Genomic DNA, 20,949 nt, shown 5'->3' with positions numbered 1-20,949 from the left:
AGGTAGGTTTTATTATTTTCCCACAAGTCCTGAAACTACAAGGTGTCTCAGATTTTTAACCGTGTTAAAGGGGAAGTGCACAGCCTTATAAAAGATTTTGGGGCATTTGGGTGAGTAAAACCTCCAGAATATTGAAAAATGTGGACGAGATCGTCCAAGATTAAATAATCTATTAAGCATAATTGTATAAAGGTGAAAAAAAAAGCATCAGACATCACAGAAATAAACAGATCTTAATTTTTCAAACATGTTCGTTGATTTTGAGCCAAAAATGTAAAAAAAAATATATCAGAAAAGATGGATAAAAACTCAAAGTAAAAGTCATCTTTTAAAGCACAAATCATTTTAAGCAGATGTTTATTTTTCCAGAAATTTTTTTTTATTTTTATCTTCAAGACAAAATTTTTATTCTTCCAAAAATATCCAAACTTGGAAAATGATCAAAATCAAATTTCATGTTTTTCAGGCTTTTAAGAAAAGTGAACCATTACTTCTACTTTATTTTAAATTGTAACATGAAGACAAGCAGAGAAACGTGAGGCAGTTCAAAAACTAACTGCTTCTCACAAGCAATCAAAATATCAGGATTAATGTTCAAATGTTCGATTATGTGAAATTAGTATCATTACAGCAAGAACATGATTATGTTTTTATCTAACAAGCTAAGTCAGTAGCTGCACAATAACCTGATGTTTTTTTAAATCTCTATTTGCTCATATTTCTAGTAGGAGAACCAAAAAAATACAACAGTCCAACCGAATGTGATGCTTGCTGAGTTACGCCCTTTAGCATCTGCCAAGCGGCGACTCTCCTTCTTTTGCAGAAGTTCTAAGAAAACTCAAATGTTCCAGTGGCCACTCATCAATTTTATTCCCAAATATCTAAAGGTCACATTTTTGCAACTTGTTAATAGCCTCATAAATTTCTCTTCCCCATCCTGTCCCTACACACACAGGAAAAGACAACAGTGGCCTGACAGAGTCTGAGCTTCCGCCAAGTGTGGATCCTCCTGGGATGGAGGGCAGCTACCTGAACCTGAAGGAGTCCGTTGTGAAGGGGCCAAGCGAGCGATCGGGGTCCGACCTTTCCAGCCCGCTGGAGAAAAGCGAGGCGGAGAGCAACAAAGGCAAGAAGAGACGCAACCGCACGACCTTCACCAGCTACCAGCTGGAAGAGCTGGAGAAAGTTTTCCAGAAGACGCACTACCCAGACGTTTACGCTCGCGAGCAACTGGCGCTGAGGACGGACCTGACAGAGGCTCGGGTTCAGGTGAGAGTGAAAAAGAAATTTTCCCCAAGCAATTTCAGTCTCCCTGGACTGAAGTCACCATTTTGTGTTTCCAGAAAGCCTTGGTAACACTCGGTACAGACCATATTTTCCCACAACTTGGAGATTACTTGGCACCTTGCAGAACTTATAACTGACTTTACCATAAATTTCTGTGATTACCTCATAGAAATTTGGCAGGTACTTTGCAAATATTTGCAAGGATATTTCCAGAAACTGATGAGGTATTTTCCTGCAGCTTACCGGGTTCTTCATCGGACCTACTAATTTATTTTTCTGCAGCTTTTCAGAACTAAGCAGGTATTTTAGTTTATCACAATTGAGACAGCAGGAAAGTCTTTGAAAGTTTGAGGGAATTATGAACGTTTTGTTAAGTTTTTTAAAAAATCCTCCACGTTCCTGCAAAAGTACCAGTATTACCTGTGAGTCGTTGTGTTATTTACATTTTTACTGCAGTGCAACTGAGATTTTTTAACTTTTTGTGAGAAATTTAAAGTTTTCAGATGGAAAAAAGTATGCAATTTTTTTAAATGGCATTAACTTTACCAATGTTGTCAGCATGCTGAGTAATTCTTGAAATAAAATGTAAATTAAGTTTCACTTAAAATAAATACTTTTGAAAAGTGTAGGAGCCTTTTATCACCAATATATAATTTGTTTTCAAGAGGAATACACAAAAGGAGACAAAGAGACAAATTTAGGAGTTTAACAACATGCCATTCATGTTATACTAGAAAATAGAAAATTAACTAATTAAAACTCTTGGAAATGTAGAAAATGAGCCTGAACAACGATACCTGTTGGATTTTAAAAGTAAAAGTCTTTTTCAAATCTGTTACGAAACTTCAGCTTAAAATCTTCTTAGCAACAGTTTATCTGAAAGTCAACATGTTTTCTTCCCAGGGCTGTTTATTTTTTACAACTTTCAAAGTTGTAGAAAACTTTGAAAACATAAATATCATGTTTTCAAAACCAACCAGATTTCTCTGTTGTCAAAGCCGGATCAGCTTCAAACTACGGCGCCCCCTAGGGGACATGGAGGATTTTCTTTCTTTTGCGTTTCTGATCAGTTCATGCAGCATAACTGAAGTCTTTCTTCCGGTGGCCGCCGTACTTTCTGCTATAACATGAGGTTTTCGTAAAGTTTTTCCATGCACCTCCTTTGTGCGATATCTGAAGTTTTATATTTTTTTCTTTCGGAGAGAAATGCACCACAAACCTTTGGGTAAAAACAAAACGGGCCAAACACGGACTCTTTACATCTCAGGATGTAAACAGAAACTTTCCATCAGGGTTTGGGTTTCAGTTTTGATTGCGTCTTTTTGACTGAATGGTTAATAAAGAGCCGTTTTCATGTGTCCTTGCATCGCCACCTTGCACAAACATGCGGTGAATAAATCCATTTCCAATTAGTTTTTTGCACCAAAGAGTTAAGATACTGTGAACACATTTGCAATTTAAATTGCCATTTGTGAACGTCTACAAAATAGACCAGGGCGTATTTGCTTGTTGTGATGGAATGCAAGACTTATTAAAAGAAAAATGTCCCTATGTCCCTCAGGGGCCTCCGTATTAAATAGATTGAGCTGAGAGAGAAAACCTTAGAGAGACCTTTCTAAACTCTTACTGGAGCCTCTGATGACTAAAACAAGCACCAGACCAGCAAAACCTGAAATATGCGCCTGTTTGCTAATTGAAAATGTCAGGATGGTTTCATGTAGCAGAAAAGAACAAACTAACCACTATGTTTAGGTTTTATATATATATCTGAACAAAAGGGTTGCTGTGTTACCAGGTCAGCTCGGTTTTGGCATGTAGATTTGAAACAGTCTTATCCTTTTTGACGTCAAATTTAAATATGACTGTCACAGCGAGAACAATAATGAGAGGTCACATCGTAAAAAACACAGAATTTTATTTTTTGTCAAGTGTTTTTGTATAGTTTCTAATGCCAATACCTTTGTACACTGAAAAAAACTAACTTACAAGTATCTTTTCAGAAAGATATAGGAGCTTGTTTTAAGTCGATATTTTCTTAATGTTGATGAAAACGTTGTAGTTCCACTGGTAGATTATTTCATTTATAACAAAACATTCTTCTCATGTTATAAGTGAAATAACCTCCCAGTAAAACTAGCACTTTTTTAATCAATATTAAGAAATAATTGACTCTAATTAAACTCCCATGTCTTGCTGAAAATTTAAGTTTTATCTTATTACAATTGTCCGAAGACATTTGCACCAGAATCTAGACCAAAAATACTTTGTAAAGTTTTGTATTTTTGTAAGTCCCAGAATTGGTCGATGGTTTTGCTCCTGTCCACAGAGAAGATTGTCCCTTGAAAGCTGAAGCGTCTCTTGCTGCATAGTTGTTGTTTGAATGCTGATAATCACTCCTGATCCGATAGAAAACACCGAGAGACTTAACTCTGGCACGCTGACAGAGATTGTTTTGATCAGCAGAACAGCGAGGCCTATTGTTTTAAATCTCTCTTTCCCTCTGCCAGGTTTAGATCAGAGCATCGGGTGGGTGGGACCGGGGGGAAGAGTCTGCTCATTGCACTTACACGGTGCAGACTTCACATGAAGGTCAGAGGCCAAGGGTTTCTCTGCAGCGACTACCACGTTCAAACCACTTCACCGCTCCGCTCTGGAGGCACGCAAGGAAAACACATGGAAAGTCATCAAAGCCGTTTGGCATGGATATAAAAGACACTCCGAGATGCCAGTTTCAATTTCCACGCACAGCCTGAGACACAGTCAGGGACGGAGGAACCTGGCCCGGTCCTCGCGGTGGTACAGTAAAATAAGCACAGTTTCATAGGCCGTCCGTTCCCCACATGAATATGATTAAGTTTTTCATCTGACGCAGCAGAGTCGCTGTGAGGTTTGACCCAAACTTCTACAAAAAAAAAAAAAAAAAACACAGGCCCCAAATATGCGTGCAATCAAGACTAAAATGCCACAATTTTCACTGAAGGTCCACGGAGACAAAGTCCAGGGATGTTGAATCGCTGAGGACTGCGGGGCGCTCGGAGCGCGCCGAGCAACTGGAGAATCTGTTTCATCTCCAGCAGAACAGCAATTGGAACGAACACTGCAGATGTTCGGAGCCCAAACGCCACCATTAGAGTCCTTCGGTTTCATCCTCAGCTTGGTGATGAATGTCTTCATAAAGTCTTGCTGCAGCTCTCGGTAATCACTCATGTGACTTTCTGCTGCCACCAGTTTGGTGCAATTGGCTCAGCGCCTCGGTCTTGGACTTCACCCCTGCTGCCCATGTTTTAATGGAACCGGGGGGCCGAATGTGTGTGTGTGTGTGTGTGTGTGTGTGTGTGTGTGTGTGTGTGTGTGTGGTGTGTGTGTTGTGTGTGTGTGTGTTGTGTGTGTGTGTGAGTGAGTGAGTGAGGCACTCTATCAATTGCAGTGGACCTGGATGACAGAGATGAGGTGAGACGGCTGGACTTCAAAGCTGCTTTTGTAGCTCGAGACTCTGCCCTCCCTTTCTCCGTCTTCCTCTCTCGCTCTCGTTTTCTGCCTGCTGGCTCTGGAGCATAAATAAAGCTCCATAATGACTCTGTAAGCTGCATTTTGCTGTCAGCGTCTTTAGCAATTACTGTATCACCGCCAAGCACTTTGAGCTCCAAGAATACCGAGTCACCTTCCTTGCAGATGTCTGCTAAATAATACAAACAAAAGTCGTAAGCGTTTGCAGTCGGCAGGTTTCACCCTCGTGGGCGAGTTGTTTCGGACGGAGGTACTGAAGCGTTGAACGTTTAAAAAACTGCATGAGGTGAAGGGCAGGGATTTGTGAGTCATAGATTTAAAACATTTCTGGTTTTATCACACTGAATTGTTTTAAACATTCAAATCGATTCTTAGTTAGACAAAGATAACCCAGTAAATAACCGAAACAAACACAAAATGCTGTTTTTAAGTTATGATTTTGATTATTAAAAGGGGAAAAAACCTTCTCAACCAACCTGGACCAATGTGGAAAAAGTAATTCCTCCCCATTTCTTAAAGTGAATTTAGCATGAGCTTGAAAAGCTAACTTCTGTTTCACTGGCTACAGTAAAATGTCTGACATGAAATTGGTGGAAAATCTCAGAATCAACGATTTAAACATAAATTAAAAGCAAAGCCGCTGACATCTATCAACCTAGAAAGGATTAAAGTCATTTCAAAGGATCGGGACTCTAGTGAACCACATTGACGACTCCTCCAGGAGTTCGCTAAGGAACCCAGATCCATGTCTGCAGCACCGCAGGACTCGCTAATAAAAGCCCACGGTTCAGCAATAAGAAAGAAATGGGGAAAAATTACAACCTGGGGAGAGTTTCTAGGTGAAAACCTCTGCTGACACAAAATGGTTCATCTGATGTTGGTCACAAAACGTCCTGATGATGGCGCTGCGTGGACACCACAAACCTGGAAGGACTCGATCTTGTTGCATTAAACAAAAACGTTCAGAAAATGCTCCATCCTTAAAGTCAAAGGTGGTTTTTGTCGTGTTACGGTCTGGAGCCGCTGAGCTTCTTCCAGATCTGGAAACTTGCTGGAATAATCCTGAAAAGGAAAACCTACGGCAATCAGTTTGTGACTTTAATCTCAAGCGCATTTGGGTTCGATATAAAGATACGTAAAGGAATCAAAAATCAGTCTCTTAATCTCCATTTCAGTTTGTAGGATTTACTGTTTCCTTTGAAACTCAACAAGCTCCATAAAAAAAACATTTCTAAACTAAATATATTTCAGATCAGCCACGTATATTTACTCTTAAACAAGGGAATAAAAGAAAAACAACTGCAATCAGGGATTTGAGTTATTGTTTATTGAAATATGAACTTGTGTTTTAAGTAGAAATAGACACATCATTTCATTCAGATTTATAATTAAAGAAGGTTAAAATGTTTAATAAATAGCTTTAAGTGTAAATTAAGAGTTAATCAATGTTCCAGAGATTTAACATTAATATGCAAAGAGAAATTCAATTTGTTAGCATTCAACACCAGAACCAAGACAACTGAACATGGAAAAGAAAGAGACTTCCTGAAATCCAACCAGCTGCAAACGCGACATTCAAAGGTTCAGAAAATATCATTCACAAAAAAAAAAAAAAAAAATGGTGTCATATTTTTGACACTGGTATCGTTTTAAGATTGTAAAGGTTTGCTTAGCTTTAGACCAACTAATCTGGATTTATTCCAAATGAAAACATCAAGGTAATTATCTTCTGCAAGTATCATATTAACTACTTATAACTTTTCAATAAAACTTTCCCTGAAAATGTGTAAACTATCCCCTTCAGCAGACTAAAGGATCATAAACCTAGGAGACAATGACAAGCAAAGGAAACAAATGACTTCTGTCTTTTTCAAAGTATTTTGGTTACTTCTTTGTTTAAGCAAAATTCTGAAAAACATTTCACTCTAAAGTTCAAAAAACAGTTTCTAAAAGCGTTGTCAGAAAGTCCAGCTTAAAAATATTAAAGAGTCGGTCGGAAGGGAACTTTGCTTTGTGTGTGTGCAGACGAGAGCGCCCCAGTCTGCCGCGCTCGTCTGCACGCTTCCCAGAGGTCGAGAAGGTTAGGCGTGGAGAAGCCGAGGGCTTAGGCGTCAGGAAATTAAACATGAAATGAAAACAAGCCCCAGTTTGAACATTCTCCCATCTCACTTTCCAATATCCCCACTTCCCTTGGTCGACTTAAAAGGGAGGTGGGAGGAAAGCGACATTTGGAAAGAGGGACGAGGTCAGTGTTACGGAGGCCGGGGTGTTGAGGGACAGAAGAGGATGAGCTTTATCAGAGGAGGGGGAGCGCCGCAAAGAGAACAGGATGAAAAAAGGAGCGCTTTATCTTGATTTGTTGCAATTAAGATGACGGCTCAATAAACTAAGGATGGTTTATCTCTGGAGAGGAAAGTAGGCGTCTGAGATGTTAATCTTTGAAAGGCATCATCTTTTCTCAGAGCAAATGAAATGCATGTTGTGACCCAAGGGATGCTCAATGCAACATTAGCACTTCAGGTTAAAAAAACATTGTTGATGTGGAACTTGGCTAAGAAAAGAGAGCAATAAATTTGATAAATATGTACCTTTTCCCAGTTTTCCTCCTATATCTCTGAAAACAAATCCACTGTGAGCAGACATCAGTCCAAACACGCCGCCGTCATATGGAAACCTGCGACGTAATAAGCTCAGGTAATTCAAGTTTCACCGAAAGGAAGATAATAATAGACTCTGGAGGGAACATCAAGGCAGAGACAAAGAAATGACAAAGAGCAACAACTTCAATTCAAAAATATTGCGTTTATTGATCCCAAATGGAAATTAAATGTTGTTGCAACTCAATAATTCAGATTCTTCAAGTTCCCTGAATTCACACCACATGATTTAAGTCACTATGTCAGAAACAGCGTTTCCCTTTTCACCGGAGCAGCAATAAAAACGTACAAAACCAGAGACACTAACCAGATTTTCCATGCTAGGCTACATGACGGTGCCTCCATGTTTACCGACGGTTAGACCTTCTCCATCAATAAAAATATTTGATATCTTTCTAATCATACTTACTTATTAAGTAAATAAACAATCTTCTTACCTTGTAAAAAGTGTGTGCTGCAAATTTGTGATCATACCAAGAGCTGATCAATCATTATGATTAACAGCTGATCAATCATTATGATTAACAGCTGATCAGTCATTATGATTAACAGCTGATCAATCATTATGATTAACAGCTGATTAATCATTATGATTAACAGCTGATCAGTCATTATGATTAACAGCTGATCAATCATTATGATTAACAGCTGATTAATCATTATGATTAACAGCTGATTAATCATTATGATTAACAGCTGATTAATCATTATGATTAACAGCTGATTAATCATTATGATCAACAGCTGATCAGTCATTATGATTAATAGCTGATCAATTATTATGATTAAAGTGGCAAGTTTGGTTTGCATCCTTGTATTTGTTTCCTGCAGCCCGACCTTCCAGTAACCAGGAATAAATCGGCGTGCAGTCGATTAATCTCACCAGCTGAGCTGAGAAATGTTAGAATTCGATGCCTTTCATATCTGTCACAAATATAAAAAGACGTCATATCAGCCATATGTGGTCTAATCTGTTTAAAGATATTTTGCACATGTTGAGGTTCCTCTGGTTAACGTAGTTTCATCTCGTCAGAAACCCTTTTGCACGCTGCAAAAAACATTTTACCAAGTCATTTTGGTTTAGTTTCTAGTGCAAATATCTTAGTAAACTTGGAATGGGTAAAATTAACTTTTCAGCAAGATGCATAGCCTTGTTGTAAGTGAATAATTTCTCAATATTGATAAAAATGTACCGGTTCCATTAGCAGATAAATTAACTTATGGAAAAAATGTCTTGTAATAATTGTCTTGCTAAAATAGTAACTAATGTAAGTTAAAGTAGTCTTATTTGAAAACTAGCAAGTTAGTTGCACCAGAAACTAGACCAAAAATACTTGATAGGATTTTCACATCCTGCAAATTCACAGCTCAGCTCTGCCTCTTAACCCCGATGTGCATTTCTTTACTGAGAGAAATGATGACAGTGAGAAAAACATGTGTGGCTGGGTGGGGAGTGGTGGCATATAAAGGGAATAACTGAGGGAAAATTGCATGTCAGGGACTCTGAAAACCACAAGCTGATTGGGCTGGGAATCAACCCACAATACGAGTTCAAGCCCCCGCGCCAGAGCGAGATTACGCTCTCTTTCTCTCTGTCTTTCTCTCTCTCTCTCTCTCTCTCTCTCTCTCTCTCTCTCTCTCTCTCGGGTCTTTGAAGATGTTTCCACTTTTCTCTCGGGAGGATTCGATTATTCAGACAACCAACAAATAGACGCAAACAAACATGTGGAGACTCGTACTGCCCTCTCCTCTTCAATTCAGCTCAAGTTCAATGAAATGGAAAAAAATCTCATGATGTTTATCAAACAAAACTTCAAAAATAACTGTGTACATCTTTTTTTTTTTTTTTTTTTTTACTATTTACTATAGATCAGTGTTTCCCCAGTGTATAAAAAGCCTGGCTTTACTTGTGTCCCCTTGAGGCTTAGCGTTGCTTATTTATGAAGGTTTTGTTTTTAATGTTTGCATTTTTTAGGACTTTATAGTTGGAGTACAGATATTAATCCTTCTCTCTTCTATAACATATACTTATAAAGAGATATTGTCAAATTTTAAACATTTTTAACTCAAAAACACTTTGGGCTGCTGGATGGATGACAGTCGAGGGCTAAGAAACGTTACTCTCAGTGCAACTTCGACAAAAATTCACCTGACACATAACGTTCGCCTGTGGGACGAAGCTGTCGCACTCAGAGATGGAGAGAACATGCACTCAATACTGAATTCAAGGACATTCTTGCTACAAAGAAACAGCATTAATGCTTCACTATGCAAACCCCAAATACCATGAAATAAAATTGTGCGTCCTTTTTAGAGAAGGAAATTAGAAGAATAAACGACGCGTTTGTCTGTCTGTGCAGCCGATTGTGCAGAATGCTAGGAGCATTTTTTACGTGAAATCGAATATTCGGCCACCAGATGTCTGTGTTTTTTGACGTCCGTCATGGCGGAGTGGGCGGAGTTCTGCAGAACGCGACGTCACGCTGAACAGGTCAAATGCTTTTCAACAGAAATAGCAAATCAGCAACTCAATGCATTAAGGGTCTAAACTTGCATAGGTTGAATACTAAGCCTTTGTTAAAAAATAAAAAAAAGCATTTCTTAAGTCTGTGGATAATGGTCCAAAGTTGAAGCCATGACAGATGAGAGGAGAAGGAGCATGTCTCAGGTATATTCATATTAAAGGGACGCCCAAATGCTAGTCTGTCCTCAAACTTCAAAATGTGCTACTTTTCAAGGACCGGTAGCGCCGCAAAACTCTGTTCTGATAAAGAACCCATCTGTTCTCTGAATGGACTGTTAAATTTGTGATATGAAGTGACAGGAACCAATCAGCTGAGATGAAGAAACCATAATTTATATGTGCTAATTTAAACTGTAGCCCAAATAACAGAACTTGAGTGAAGAGTTTTACATGTTGTCTTTGTAAACAGCCTTTTTCAAAAGAACATTTCTGGCCCGTTTTTATGCTCACATCAGTTCTTATCGATGGGCACAAAGCGAAGATTCTCAGGCATTTTGATTTTACAAGTTGGCAAAGTGTTTCTACAACCACACATTCTGATTTACAATCACAAAATCTTTTACATGAATACATTCCTTTCCACAGATGCACAAAGCAGAATTTCTCAGGCTTTTTATTTTGCAACTCTTGCAGTTTGATTTACATGCTCAAAATGAAAAGCACTAGAATTTATGCCAACAGTACAAACACAGACACATTCTTTAATTTATCTCTATAACATAAATGTTATATTCACACTTTTTAGCACGCACCGTTCACTGACCCCAGTATTTATTTATTCGGCACATTTCTGACAGATTCTGTCTCAGTAGCTGTGTTTTCATTAACCACAGAACTGTGCAAACTGAAATTATGACAAAATAAAACGGAAACGAAGCAGCATTTTAAAAAATCTTTGCGTTAAGTCGGGGTTGAATAAAAGTAGATGCTTTTTTTTTGCAAAACTGCAATGGGAACACTTTCTTTTTTTGCATGACGTAATCAACAACTGGATGTTACTACTGGCGGAAACATGGAAGAAGACAACAGGAGGATGATGGTTTGTTTGTTTTGTGCAGTGAGATGTTTGCACTTGAAAATAGACCAAAATTTATCGGTAAGATTTTGTGTTTTTGCAGTGAACACATCAAACTGCCACACTAAAGAGCCTTTCTGAGGAATTAGCTCAACCTGCATATATTTGTATATATTTTGGAGCACAACAAATTCTTCCTAAACTCTGTAGTTATGCTTGAATACAAGGCTAAGACATTCGTCGGCATGTTGCTGAAAGCAACCTTTTTAAAATCTATTGATCCAGAAGACAAGATCAAACCTTCCTAAAGTAAAACAAACAGAAATTATTAGTTAATCTGTCTCTGGGCCAACTTTTGACCATGTTGGTCAAAAGTTCAGTACCAAGGGATTCCCTGTGCTGACATGTGGGAGAGAGCACACCTTTCTCAGAGTGATTTATGAACAGCTGCAGCCCCAGATGTGGATCTGTCGACGCTGGCAGCATGAAGGGAGGCAGACGGCTTTGTATCAAAGGGAGGAGCTGAAACGCACTGCACTGGGGGAGACTCACCATTTTCACATCAATAGTCCAGTGTGGACAGCACTTTAAAGACATGTCAAGTCCCAAAAAGACTTTCATGTGTAGCGCAATTTATTTTCTTTACCATGTTCAATATGCTCAGATTCTTTAAATACTCTGACTAGATGAACAAAAAGCCCAGTTTTTGGCAATAACTTGGAGGCTTCAGTAGATATGTGCAAAACGGTTGTCGATTTGTTTTTAATTGACATCCGCTGTTCTGATGGATTGCCTTTTCTGCTTCTTCTTCTTTGCAGGTGTGGTTTCAGAATCGCAGAGCCAAGTGGAGGAAGAGAGAACGTTTTGGCCAGATGCAACAAGTGCGCACACACTTTTCCACTGCTTACGAACTTCCACTTCTCACGCGACCGGAAAACTATGCACAGGTTAGGATCTCCAAGGGGCAGATACAGTCAAAGATTGCTACAAAATCTCTACTGAAGCATGTTCTAGAGACCCACATGTGGGAGTGACATCTGCAGGGGACTCATTTCCATGTTGGGCCTCATCAGAATCATAAACGGCAGAATGTATTGACAAAATTATTTATCAAATCTTTCCCGCCGTAGCTTTTTATCTGGCCCTCCAGGCTCCAAATTACATCAATAAGTCCCTCCAAATTTCACAAATCTGCAAAATTCACACAAAATCTAAAGATCCCCACAATATTTTCAGATTTCACTGCAAATTTTTCTCATAATTGGCCCAAAACATTGGGCTTAAGTGACTGCAGCTTTATTTGTCTGTGATCGATACTGCGATTAGGAAAAAGTCACATTTAACATCATAAATTAGCTCAAGTATTGAGAAAATTTCCTACAAATGTTTCTAAATTAGCATCACAAAATCTGTGATTTTGATTTTTTTTTTAAATCACAAAAACAATCAAAATCCTGGTTGGACTGATCAGATGTTTAATATTATTTTAATTTAAGAAACACTTATTGAATGCTGAAACAAAAAGCTGATATCATATTTTAACAGTGTAATTAATTTAATCAATAGATTCTGACACAACTGGCCCTTTAAGAACATTCAGATTTTTGACATGGCCAAAATGTACATTTGTCTTTTAATAATATTTTTTAAATGAGTTTTAAAATATAATTAAACCGTTAAAATATTAAATCTTTCTCTGCATTCAATTTGTATTACCTAAGTTCACATGTTTAACATCTTTTCACGTTGATGTAATTTGGAGTTGCACCAATAAAAACTGAATTGATTTGTCCAATAACATAATATTTAACCCTTTCATGCATAGTGGTCACTGCAGTGGACAGCTGTCTAAAATCAGTTGTCTTCTGCTTCTTGTGGATTTTTGTGCTATAAATGCACACAGACCCCTGAAGTGGACTCTAACGCATCATAAAATACACTATAAAACTTCTGCAAAGGCAAGAAATTATTTCTGTTAAATCCAATATGGCCGACAGACAAAAAAAAAGCGTGCAAACTACTGTGCTTCTACTCTAGTTATCTTGAAGTTGTATTTTGTGGCCATTTGAGGTCCAGAGGGCCACAAAAATGCGTGCCAGATTTGGCCCACTGACCTAGAGTTGGGCACCTCTGCTGTAAAGGAACCATTTGAAAACTTAATAATGTAGACCTCAGTTTGCTTTAGCTCTGTGTTAAGCATTTGGTTTGTTTTTCACTCTTGCAGACAAACTCTTTCTGGCTCCAAGTGAATCAGATGCTTTCATCTGAACTCAGCAGCAGTCATTGACTGAAAACTGACAGAGACAAATATAGCGAAGCAGCTACTGAAGCAGTTTGTCCACATTTAAATCCTGACCAGGTTTCTGTATGTTTATGTAAATAACAGGCAGAGCAAATAGCTTTGTATCCAAAACTTCCTTCCTTATGCAGAGAAAAAATGCTGTTTGCTGAAAATGTGAAGAAAAAGTGGGAAAAAGCAGCAAGCGTCACAAACTAAGGTCAATAAACAATCCTCTAAAAAATAAAGAGGGAGGGTTGAATAGAGTATTTACAAAAAATACATAATCTGACATGTTTTTAGTTTAAAACATTCTTCAAGAGACGAATCCTGCAGCAACAAAATTATTTAGAAAGGCCATTCTGACATTATTTGTCATGTCTGGTGTTATTCTTAAGCATTTGAATAATAAAATATGATTAATGTTAAAACAAGTCTCCATATTTTCGATCATAACCGTATCTGCTGGACTTTTCTGCCATTTGCTCCTGCAGGTATTTAGTGCAATCCGCTTTGTGAACCCAGAACAGAAGAAGAGAAAGTGATGGAGCCCAAAATGTTTTTATTCTTAATCTAGGCAAAGCACCGCCTTAATGAAAGATTTATTGTGTGGTTAGAAGCAAACGTTTTTTAGTCAGTTTTTGCCCAAGAGACTCAAATTATTGATCTATTTCATTCCTGATTCATGCCAGCCATGTTAGTCCACTTTAATCCAACTCCAGTTCTTTTGTCTGTAAAGTCTGGCTTGTTTTGGAAGCGTAAATGATCAATCCAACTTTGATGCAGAGCCAGAAAGCCGACGCTGGTGGTGCACGTGAAAGTTTCATAAGTGGATAAAAGTGGACCAGAGAACCGCTCCAAAGGCAGAGAGCGACTGCAGAGCAGGGCATTCTGGGTAAATACAAAAAAACAAAAGCGAGACTCTAGCACACGCGAGCGCGATCTCATGCTCGTGGTGTTTTAAGACAAGCTGAATGAGTCTTCAGTGGGTGGGTGACAGAAGCGGTAAGAGCCCAGCTGTGTTGACCAGCCTCAATACTAAAAGTAAGTTACGAGTTTAGCTCTGTAAAGGCGTTTAGGTTCTGGTTCTGCTACCGCAATGAGGATAAAAAAGCCAAGCAACAAATCCCATGTTTGTAGATTGTTGTCTGAATTTAGGACCAGTAAAACCAGAGCGTAATCCCAGCCCTTTTCCTCCAGATCCAGAACCCTTCGTGGATCGGGAGCAGCAGCGCGGCCTCCCCGGTGCCAGGCTGCGTGGTGCCGTGCGACTCCGTCCCGTCCTGCATGCCGCCTCACCCTCACGCTCCCGGAGGCGTCTCCGACTTCCTGGGCATGCCCAGTCCAGGCAGCAGCCACATGGGACAGACACACATGGGCGGCCTGTTCGGGGGCGCCGGGATCAGCGGGGGGATCAACGGCTACGACCTCAACGTTGATCCCGATCGCAAGTCGTCCAGCATTGCTGCGCTGCGGATGAAGGCCAAGGAACACAGCGCGGCCATCTCCTGGGCGACATGATGGGGCCCGGCCCGGTCCGGCCCGGTCCCCGCGATGGGCTCGTCTCCGGAGCCGCCGTCAGAGAGCACTGAGAAGGACGAGAGAGGGGTTTTCCTGAAGCACTAATGATAACACAAGTCAGATGAAGAGGGGGAGACGGAGGAGATAAGAGGGGCCACAACAGCAAGCCAGATAACTGTGACGAGGAATATTCTGCATTTAGACAGAAATGCAGCTGTGCGACTTTAGAGAAAGAAAAAAACCCAGCAATTATTCACATTCTTGATAAAGATGCATAAAGTGCCTTAAAAATAATAACATTTCTCACTGTAGTGTCTTAATCTCACACTGAAGACCCAATAATGTTAAGAAACAAGCTTTAACCAAAATCATCAATTCCTTTTACAGCATTGCGTAAAATCAACTTTTTCGAGCGTTGCATCATGTTCTGATGTTCATCAGAAACATACCTGCAGGTGTACAAAGGCCTGGGTGGACTAAGCTCCGCCCACGAGAACAAAGCTCCTCCTATGAGCTGCAGTTCCAGATCTTCCGCCTCACAGAGCAGCCCTCCCCAACTCAGCTCCTTCAGACTAGCCAGCAGCAACTAGCAAACACCTGGTTGGAACTGCATTTCTGCTGCACTCAGTGAAACGCAGATAAAAACGTTGTTAAAGGGTTAATAGAGGAGCCGTGTTGTGATCACTTCCTGAACGGCGGAGTTTCAGAAAGAGCAGGAGCTTTTTAAAGAGACAGAAGCCCAATTTCACATTCTGTATTTTTATAACAACTCAAAGAAACATAGTTCATTGATTGTGCTTTATAATTGCCTGGAAAATACACAACATGTAATTGAACTAGCAGAGGTGATGAAATCCCTGCAGCTGGATTTGGTGTAAAACAAAGAATGAAAAAAGTGTTTCATGCCTGATATTAGGATCTGTGATGCTGTGTCTTTGTGTCACAGACTCTTTGAAATCTGATATAGTTCACCAGAAAACTCCAACTGATTGGACCTTTTAACAAGATAACGATCCATAACTAGAGGTCAGTTCACATTGAACTGGTTCACCAGACAGAATCAACCACCTAATATGAACTAAATCATAAAAGAAAACTTTAGAAAATCTTAAGCTCCAACCTTGTGAATGTAAATAGAAGGATAAATATGTTTTTTCTAACGTGGATTAATGTCTTTAAGTTAAAGGCCGGGTTTTTCAGTGTGAGATTTGCTACTGCAGTGAAAATTAATTCATTTTAAGACTTAAGTACATCTTTACAGGAGCACATAATTCCTTGATCTCTCAGTTTTGCTCCCTTCAAACCATAATAAAACATCAGATCACACTACACAGCCATTTAAGATTCATGTAGCTTTTTTCCTTCATTATATTTTCACTGCAGCCGTCCTGCTGCACTCATAACGGATGCCTCTTCAGTCTCTCCTCTGACTGCATAAGCCTGTTTAAGTGTGTTTCTAAACAAAGCTGTCATTTTGTAAGCTGTCTGAGAACAAGTCCGCTCCCTGTGAGCATTCCCAGACGCACGCGCTGCGTGGATAGTTTACATCCTGTCACTTTCCATTGCAAACTGCAATTATGACAGAAAACAATCATTTCGCCCAAGCCTGTTGCTGGGAGTTCATCTCCCTGCAGAGAAGGGCAAAGGTTTAGCGCAGCAAGGTGAGGGTAATCAAACTGGAAACAGAAACGGTGCGTCAATCGAGTCTGGCTTTGTAAGCCGGCGGTAATTTCAGACCAAGCTGTCATTTCCCCTCCCAGAGTCGCCTCCACGGGGCTCAGGCCTCCAGTTTCAGGAAACAGAGCGCCTGCTGGCAGACACGCTGCAGCCACCGTCAACACCAGCCTGCCGCGCCGGCTTCAGTCAGCAACCGGCAGGAAGAGACAAACTTAATTAGCATCAGCCGGCGTTGTCTTACAACTAGGCCTGTCACGATAACAAATTCTGCTGAGCGATTCAAAAACTATTGCGATAATAATATTGCTATTTTAAACTGATGTAATGGTAATGCAAGAGATGTCCTGCCAAAAATAAATACAATTTATTTTCAAAAGAGCATTTAACACTGGAAAAACCAAATTGGAAATAAAAACTACATTCATATGTATGGTATATTAAGATTCATTAGATTTAGATAGAAAAGACGAGCATTTACCTTACGACAATCTCAGAACGACCAACGTTTTGAAGATTGGACTTGCTGTAATGGCGACCGACCGTCCTGCAGCTTGTTCCGACTGATCGGGTCCAGTCGGTAGAACCTCTCGGCCGCTCCGATCTAAATATTCAACACGTTGGATTTGTCTTGGCCAGACTTGGCCCAACGCGCTGCAGTTGGGAGCGTCGGCCTCCGAACAGCTGACCCGGCGCGACCCAAAGTCCAGCAGAGACGATACGCGGAAACAACATGAATGTTTATTCAACATTTCGTTCAAAGAGTACAGAAACTTTTCAGCAGTTCATCGTTAACGTGACATAAATAGGTTATAATGATTTATTAATTGATTTATTGTTAATCGCGTCAGGCCTAGTGACAGGCTGCAGGCTGCAGACGTTCTGCATGTTGGCTCTTCAGAGCCTGCTGCCTTGACGCTCCCCAACGGTTTTCTGTAACGCTGCGATACCCGGATCGATGGCGTGGACCGGTCTGTGTTGCGATGCCAGCAGCGGGATGAACCCGGAGGCAGGATCAGCGTTTTAAATGATCTCTCTTTATGACATGAGCTGAGCCACATTCACTCTGCGCTGCAAAAACAAGACATCTGACAAAGTATCTTTTTGACTCCTTTATGGTGCGAACATCTCACCACGCTTGAGATGAGACAAAACTAACTTACAAATAACTTTCCAACACGACACAGGAGAAGAAATAGTTCAATGTTTGGGTTTCTGTTTCTAGAAAATCAGCCAAAGAGCTTAAAAAAAAGACATACAGCTGGTTTTAGGCAAAAAGTTTATACTTTTTGGTGTCTGGAAAACGGCCCATGTCAAAATCCTCGGGGGGGGGGGGGAGGGGGGTCGTCAAAGGTCAGCAGGGCATGTTACCTAGCAACCAAAGCTGCACTCCAAGTCACCTTTAAGACTCAAAAATATTGATAAAATAAGTGCTAGTTGAACTATTTTCAATAAATATTAAGGAATTATTGACTTAAAACACCCTCTGGCTGAAAATGTTCTTTCATGTTATTTATATCTTATTTCAATTGCATTAAGATATTTACAGATACAAAAAAAAAAAAAAAATCTGAGTAAGATTTTAAGTTTTTACAGTGTACAAACGTCAAAGAGGATTTAATCTAACCAAGCAACATAAAGTTGCATGTGGGAAGGAAAATATTGCAAAAGAAGTGTAGCATGCAGTCTGCAAGACCAGCTTCAGCTCAGATTAGTCATCTTTTGTCTCCCATGTGTGTCTCCAGTGTTTGACACGATGAATCCATGACAACATTCATTTTTTATTTTTGACGTTTTTCCTCAGTGCTCCTCTCCCCTGCCGCTCCATCTATGTTGATACTACTGAATTAATGCAAGTTGATGACGCCATATTGTTTGAATGTGAACAGTATAAATAATATTGTTCGTTTTATTTGTTTTTGCTTCTCTTTCGAATATTGGACATCCAGATCTAAACCAATGAAGTATAGCAGGAAAGATGCTAAATGTGCCACTTTGTTTTTGTTATTCTGAAAAATGCTTTGTTTTCTGTGGTTTTAAGCAGCTTTTTTTGTATATTAATCATATATTTTTACTTTTGATGGTCTCCGTTATGCAATAAGTTATTGCACTTACTGTGCTTTTGTTTTGAAAAAGTGTTGCTGGGGCAGTTCTCTCCAACCTCAAGTCAAAGGTTGAGCCCGTCCATCGTGTCAAAAGCAGGATCAGAGTGCAGTCCTCATGGTGCAGGACTTTGTACAGAATTAATACTTTGTTTTTCTGTCAATGTTGGTTTGGAATTTTGAAATAAATTGTGCTTTAAAGAATCAAAAATTGAAGAATTTCTTCTTTCATTTTTTTCTTCATTAAGTAGATCAGTCCAAGTTTAGTCACAGCGGAAAAATAATTAATTGTTTTAGTAAAGGTCGCCTTCATCTCTGAAACATTAAAATATAACACGGGGCGGTTAATTAAAAAATAAGCTAAAATGTTTCTTCAGGAAACGTTATCTAACCTGAAACTGAAACAAATTTAGTCCCAGAGTTTTGAAGCTGGCAATGAGAGGGAACTGCTGCTAATAAATAAACTGTTTCAACCACAATAACAACACAGTAAACAATAGACTGGTTTATTTTGTGATGTGTTTAACTGTTAATTTTTTAAAATCAAATTTAGAAAAATAAAATAAACAATAAACATAATTTTCATGTGTTAGTTTGTATGATGGCCATTCTAAGAAACTTTTTTTAAATTCCAAGAATAAATGAATAATATTTCAAGAATAAGTTTTTATTCTTGCAGTACTATGATTTCATTCTTGTGTAACTTTTTTCTTTTAATATTTTGTCTTTATTTCCTGAATTTTAGAACTATTTTTTGTAATTTCATATATTTTTTTTATTTCCGTAGCATCATCCTGAATGTGTCAGAATTGTATTGTGTGACCTCAGCATCTTAAAAATACCACAAATATTCACTATACAGTGAAAATGAACTTTTTGCTAATAGAAAATAAAGCATCCACCATCGTCTTCCTCTGGTCTGATCAAAAGAAGGCAATGCTTATTATAGAGACTCTAATCTTGCAACGCTTTTGTTTCACAGCTAAATGATGAACAAGCGCCCAGAATAAGGAAGAAGAGCAAAGTGCTGCGCCCTGAGAGGAACTCGTTAAAGCTGACGGGTCACGCTGCTCCAGCCAGGCTCCATTGGCAACCCTATAATATAGGGCCGCTCGGTTAAAAGACCATGAAGACCATTAGGGTACTTCAAAGTTCACCCCTCTGCATTAGGGCCAGCCTGATATAGCAAAGAGGGGAAATATCCGATTCCTCATTTACTGCCTTATTTTCCCATCAGTTGACCCGTCAGTCAGTCTGAGCTGCTCGTTAAGGGCCATCGTTAGCAAGGCCAGCGCTGTAAATCTGCCCTGATATCAGCTTTCAGCAGAAACTTCTTCTAGGTCATATTTTTGGGGCTTGCGCTCCGGCTTCCAGTGTTAAATGATCCCTCAGAGGAACGCCGGTGCTTGCACTGTAAATCAGATTCCTTATTCTAATGAAAAGACTCCTAAAACATGAAAGGACTGGAGGCGAAGTGAAGTGACATAAATGAATTGACACTGGCCTTGATGGAACCAACCGGCTCCTCATTCAAACATTCCCCAGTGACAAGAGCTCATAAATCAAACATCCATCTGACACGGTGCTGCTGTCCGACAGGAGGACGTCCGAGGAGGAGGAGCGTCCTCCTGTTGCGGTCGTGGACAAACGCCACAGCCCTTCTGTTTGGCCACATGCAGAGGAGTGGGTGGCTGAAGATGAAGGCGCACATAGATCTTTGCTCAGTCAGAACGTTCCTCATTACAGGGCCAGACTGCCAGAAAACAATTCATATTTAGCACTCACTTCTGACATGCATAAGAAATCATTCACACAGAACAAGAATGATGACCGATCCTCGAACAGAGGCGAGTTATGGAAGAGTAGGCCCACAGTGCTGAGCCTTAAAAAAGCTTTCTCTGCACTTTATTTGGATTTTATGCATTTAAGTAACACAAAGTGCTGCCTAATTGCCAAGCAGAAGAAAAATTATACATGATTTTCACACTTTCAAACTCTAACCTGAGCTCTTTCTTCCATATGCTGAATTCCCAACATGCCAAACTGTAAATAGCACTTTTTATTTCTTTCAACATAGCGGTCTTCTTACCAGTCTTGCAGAGTGCAGGTGTGAAAGTTAGCAGTTTTTCCCACTTAAATCTCTGCAGCTCCACCAGAGCCACAATGGGCATCTCTGGAGGCAACTCAAGATCCAATTAATGACTTTATTATGGTACCGAGTTTCGGAAAACCTTGATTTATACTGATTTAATTACTCAAGGGTTGATTGCAACTGGTCCCACTGGATTTCATGTAGGAATATTAGAGTGAAGTTTTCTCTATATAGATGCAAGCCAATTTCAGAAGTGTGCTAACCGCAACAGTCAGCGTATGCTAACAACACT

General features: G+C 39.6%; 1 protein-coding gene across 1 annotated transcript in view; it reads left to right on the top strand.

The window, feature by feature from the left end:
- Window positions 1–17,818, top strand: part of LOC129366496 (homeobox protein aristaless-like 4) — a 31,294-nt gene extending 13,476 nt beyond the window's left edge. Inside the window, exons 2-4 of the mRNA XM_055040400.1 lie at window positions 956–1,269; window positions 11,809–11,937; window positions 14,469–17,818. Of these exons, the coding sequence (XP_054896375.1) occupies window positions 956–1,269; window positions 11,809–11,937; window positions 14,469–14,789 (764 nt within the window). The 3' untranslated portion in view covers window positions 14,790–17,818. The remainder of the gene's footprint in view (window positions 1–955; window positions 1,270–11,808; window positions 11,938–14,468) is intronic.
- Window positions 17,819–20,949: the final 3,131 nt, after the last annotated feature.

The sequence above is a fragment of the Poeciliopsis prolifica genome, unplaced genomic scaffold, assembly GCF_027474105.1.
Source record: "Poeciliopsis prolifica strain line A6 unplaced genomic scaffold, Auburn_PproV2 SCAFFOLD001, whole genome shotgun sequence".
Taxonomy (NCBI): domain Eukaryota; kingdom Metazoa; phylum Chordata; class Actinopteri; order Cyprinodontiformes; family Poeciliidae; genus Poeciliopsis; species Poeciliopsis prolifica.
Note: the sequence above shows the minus strand (reverse complement) of the source record. Positions and strands in the feature narration are given on the sequence as shown.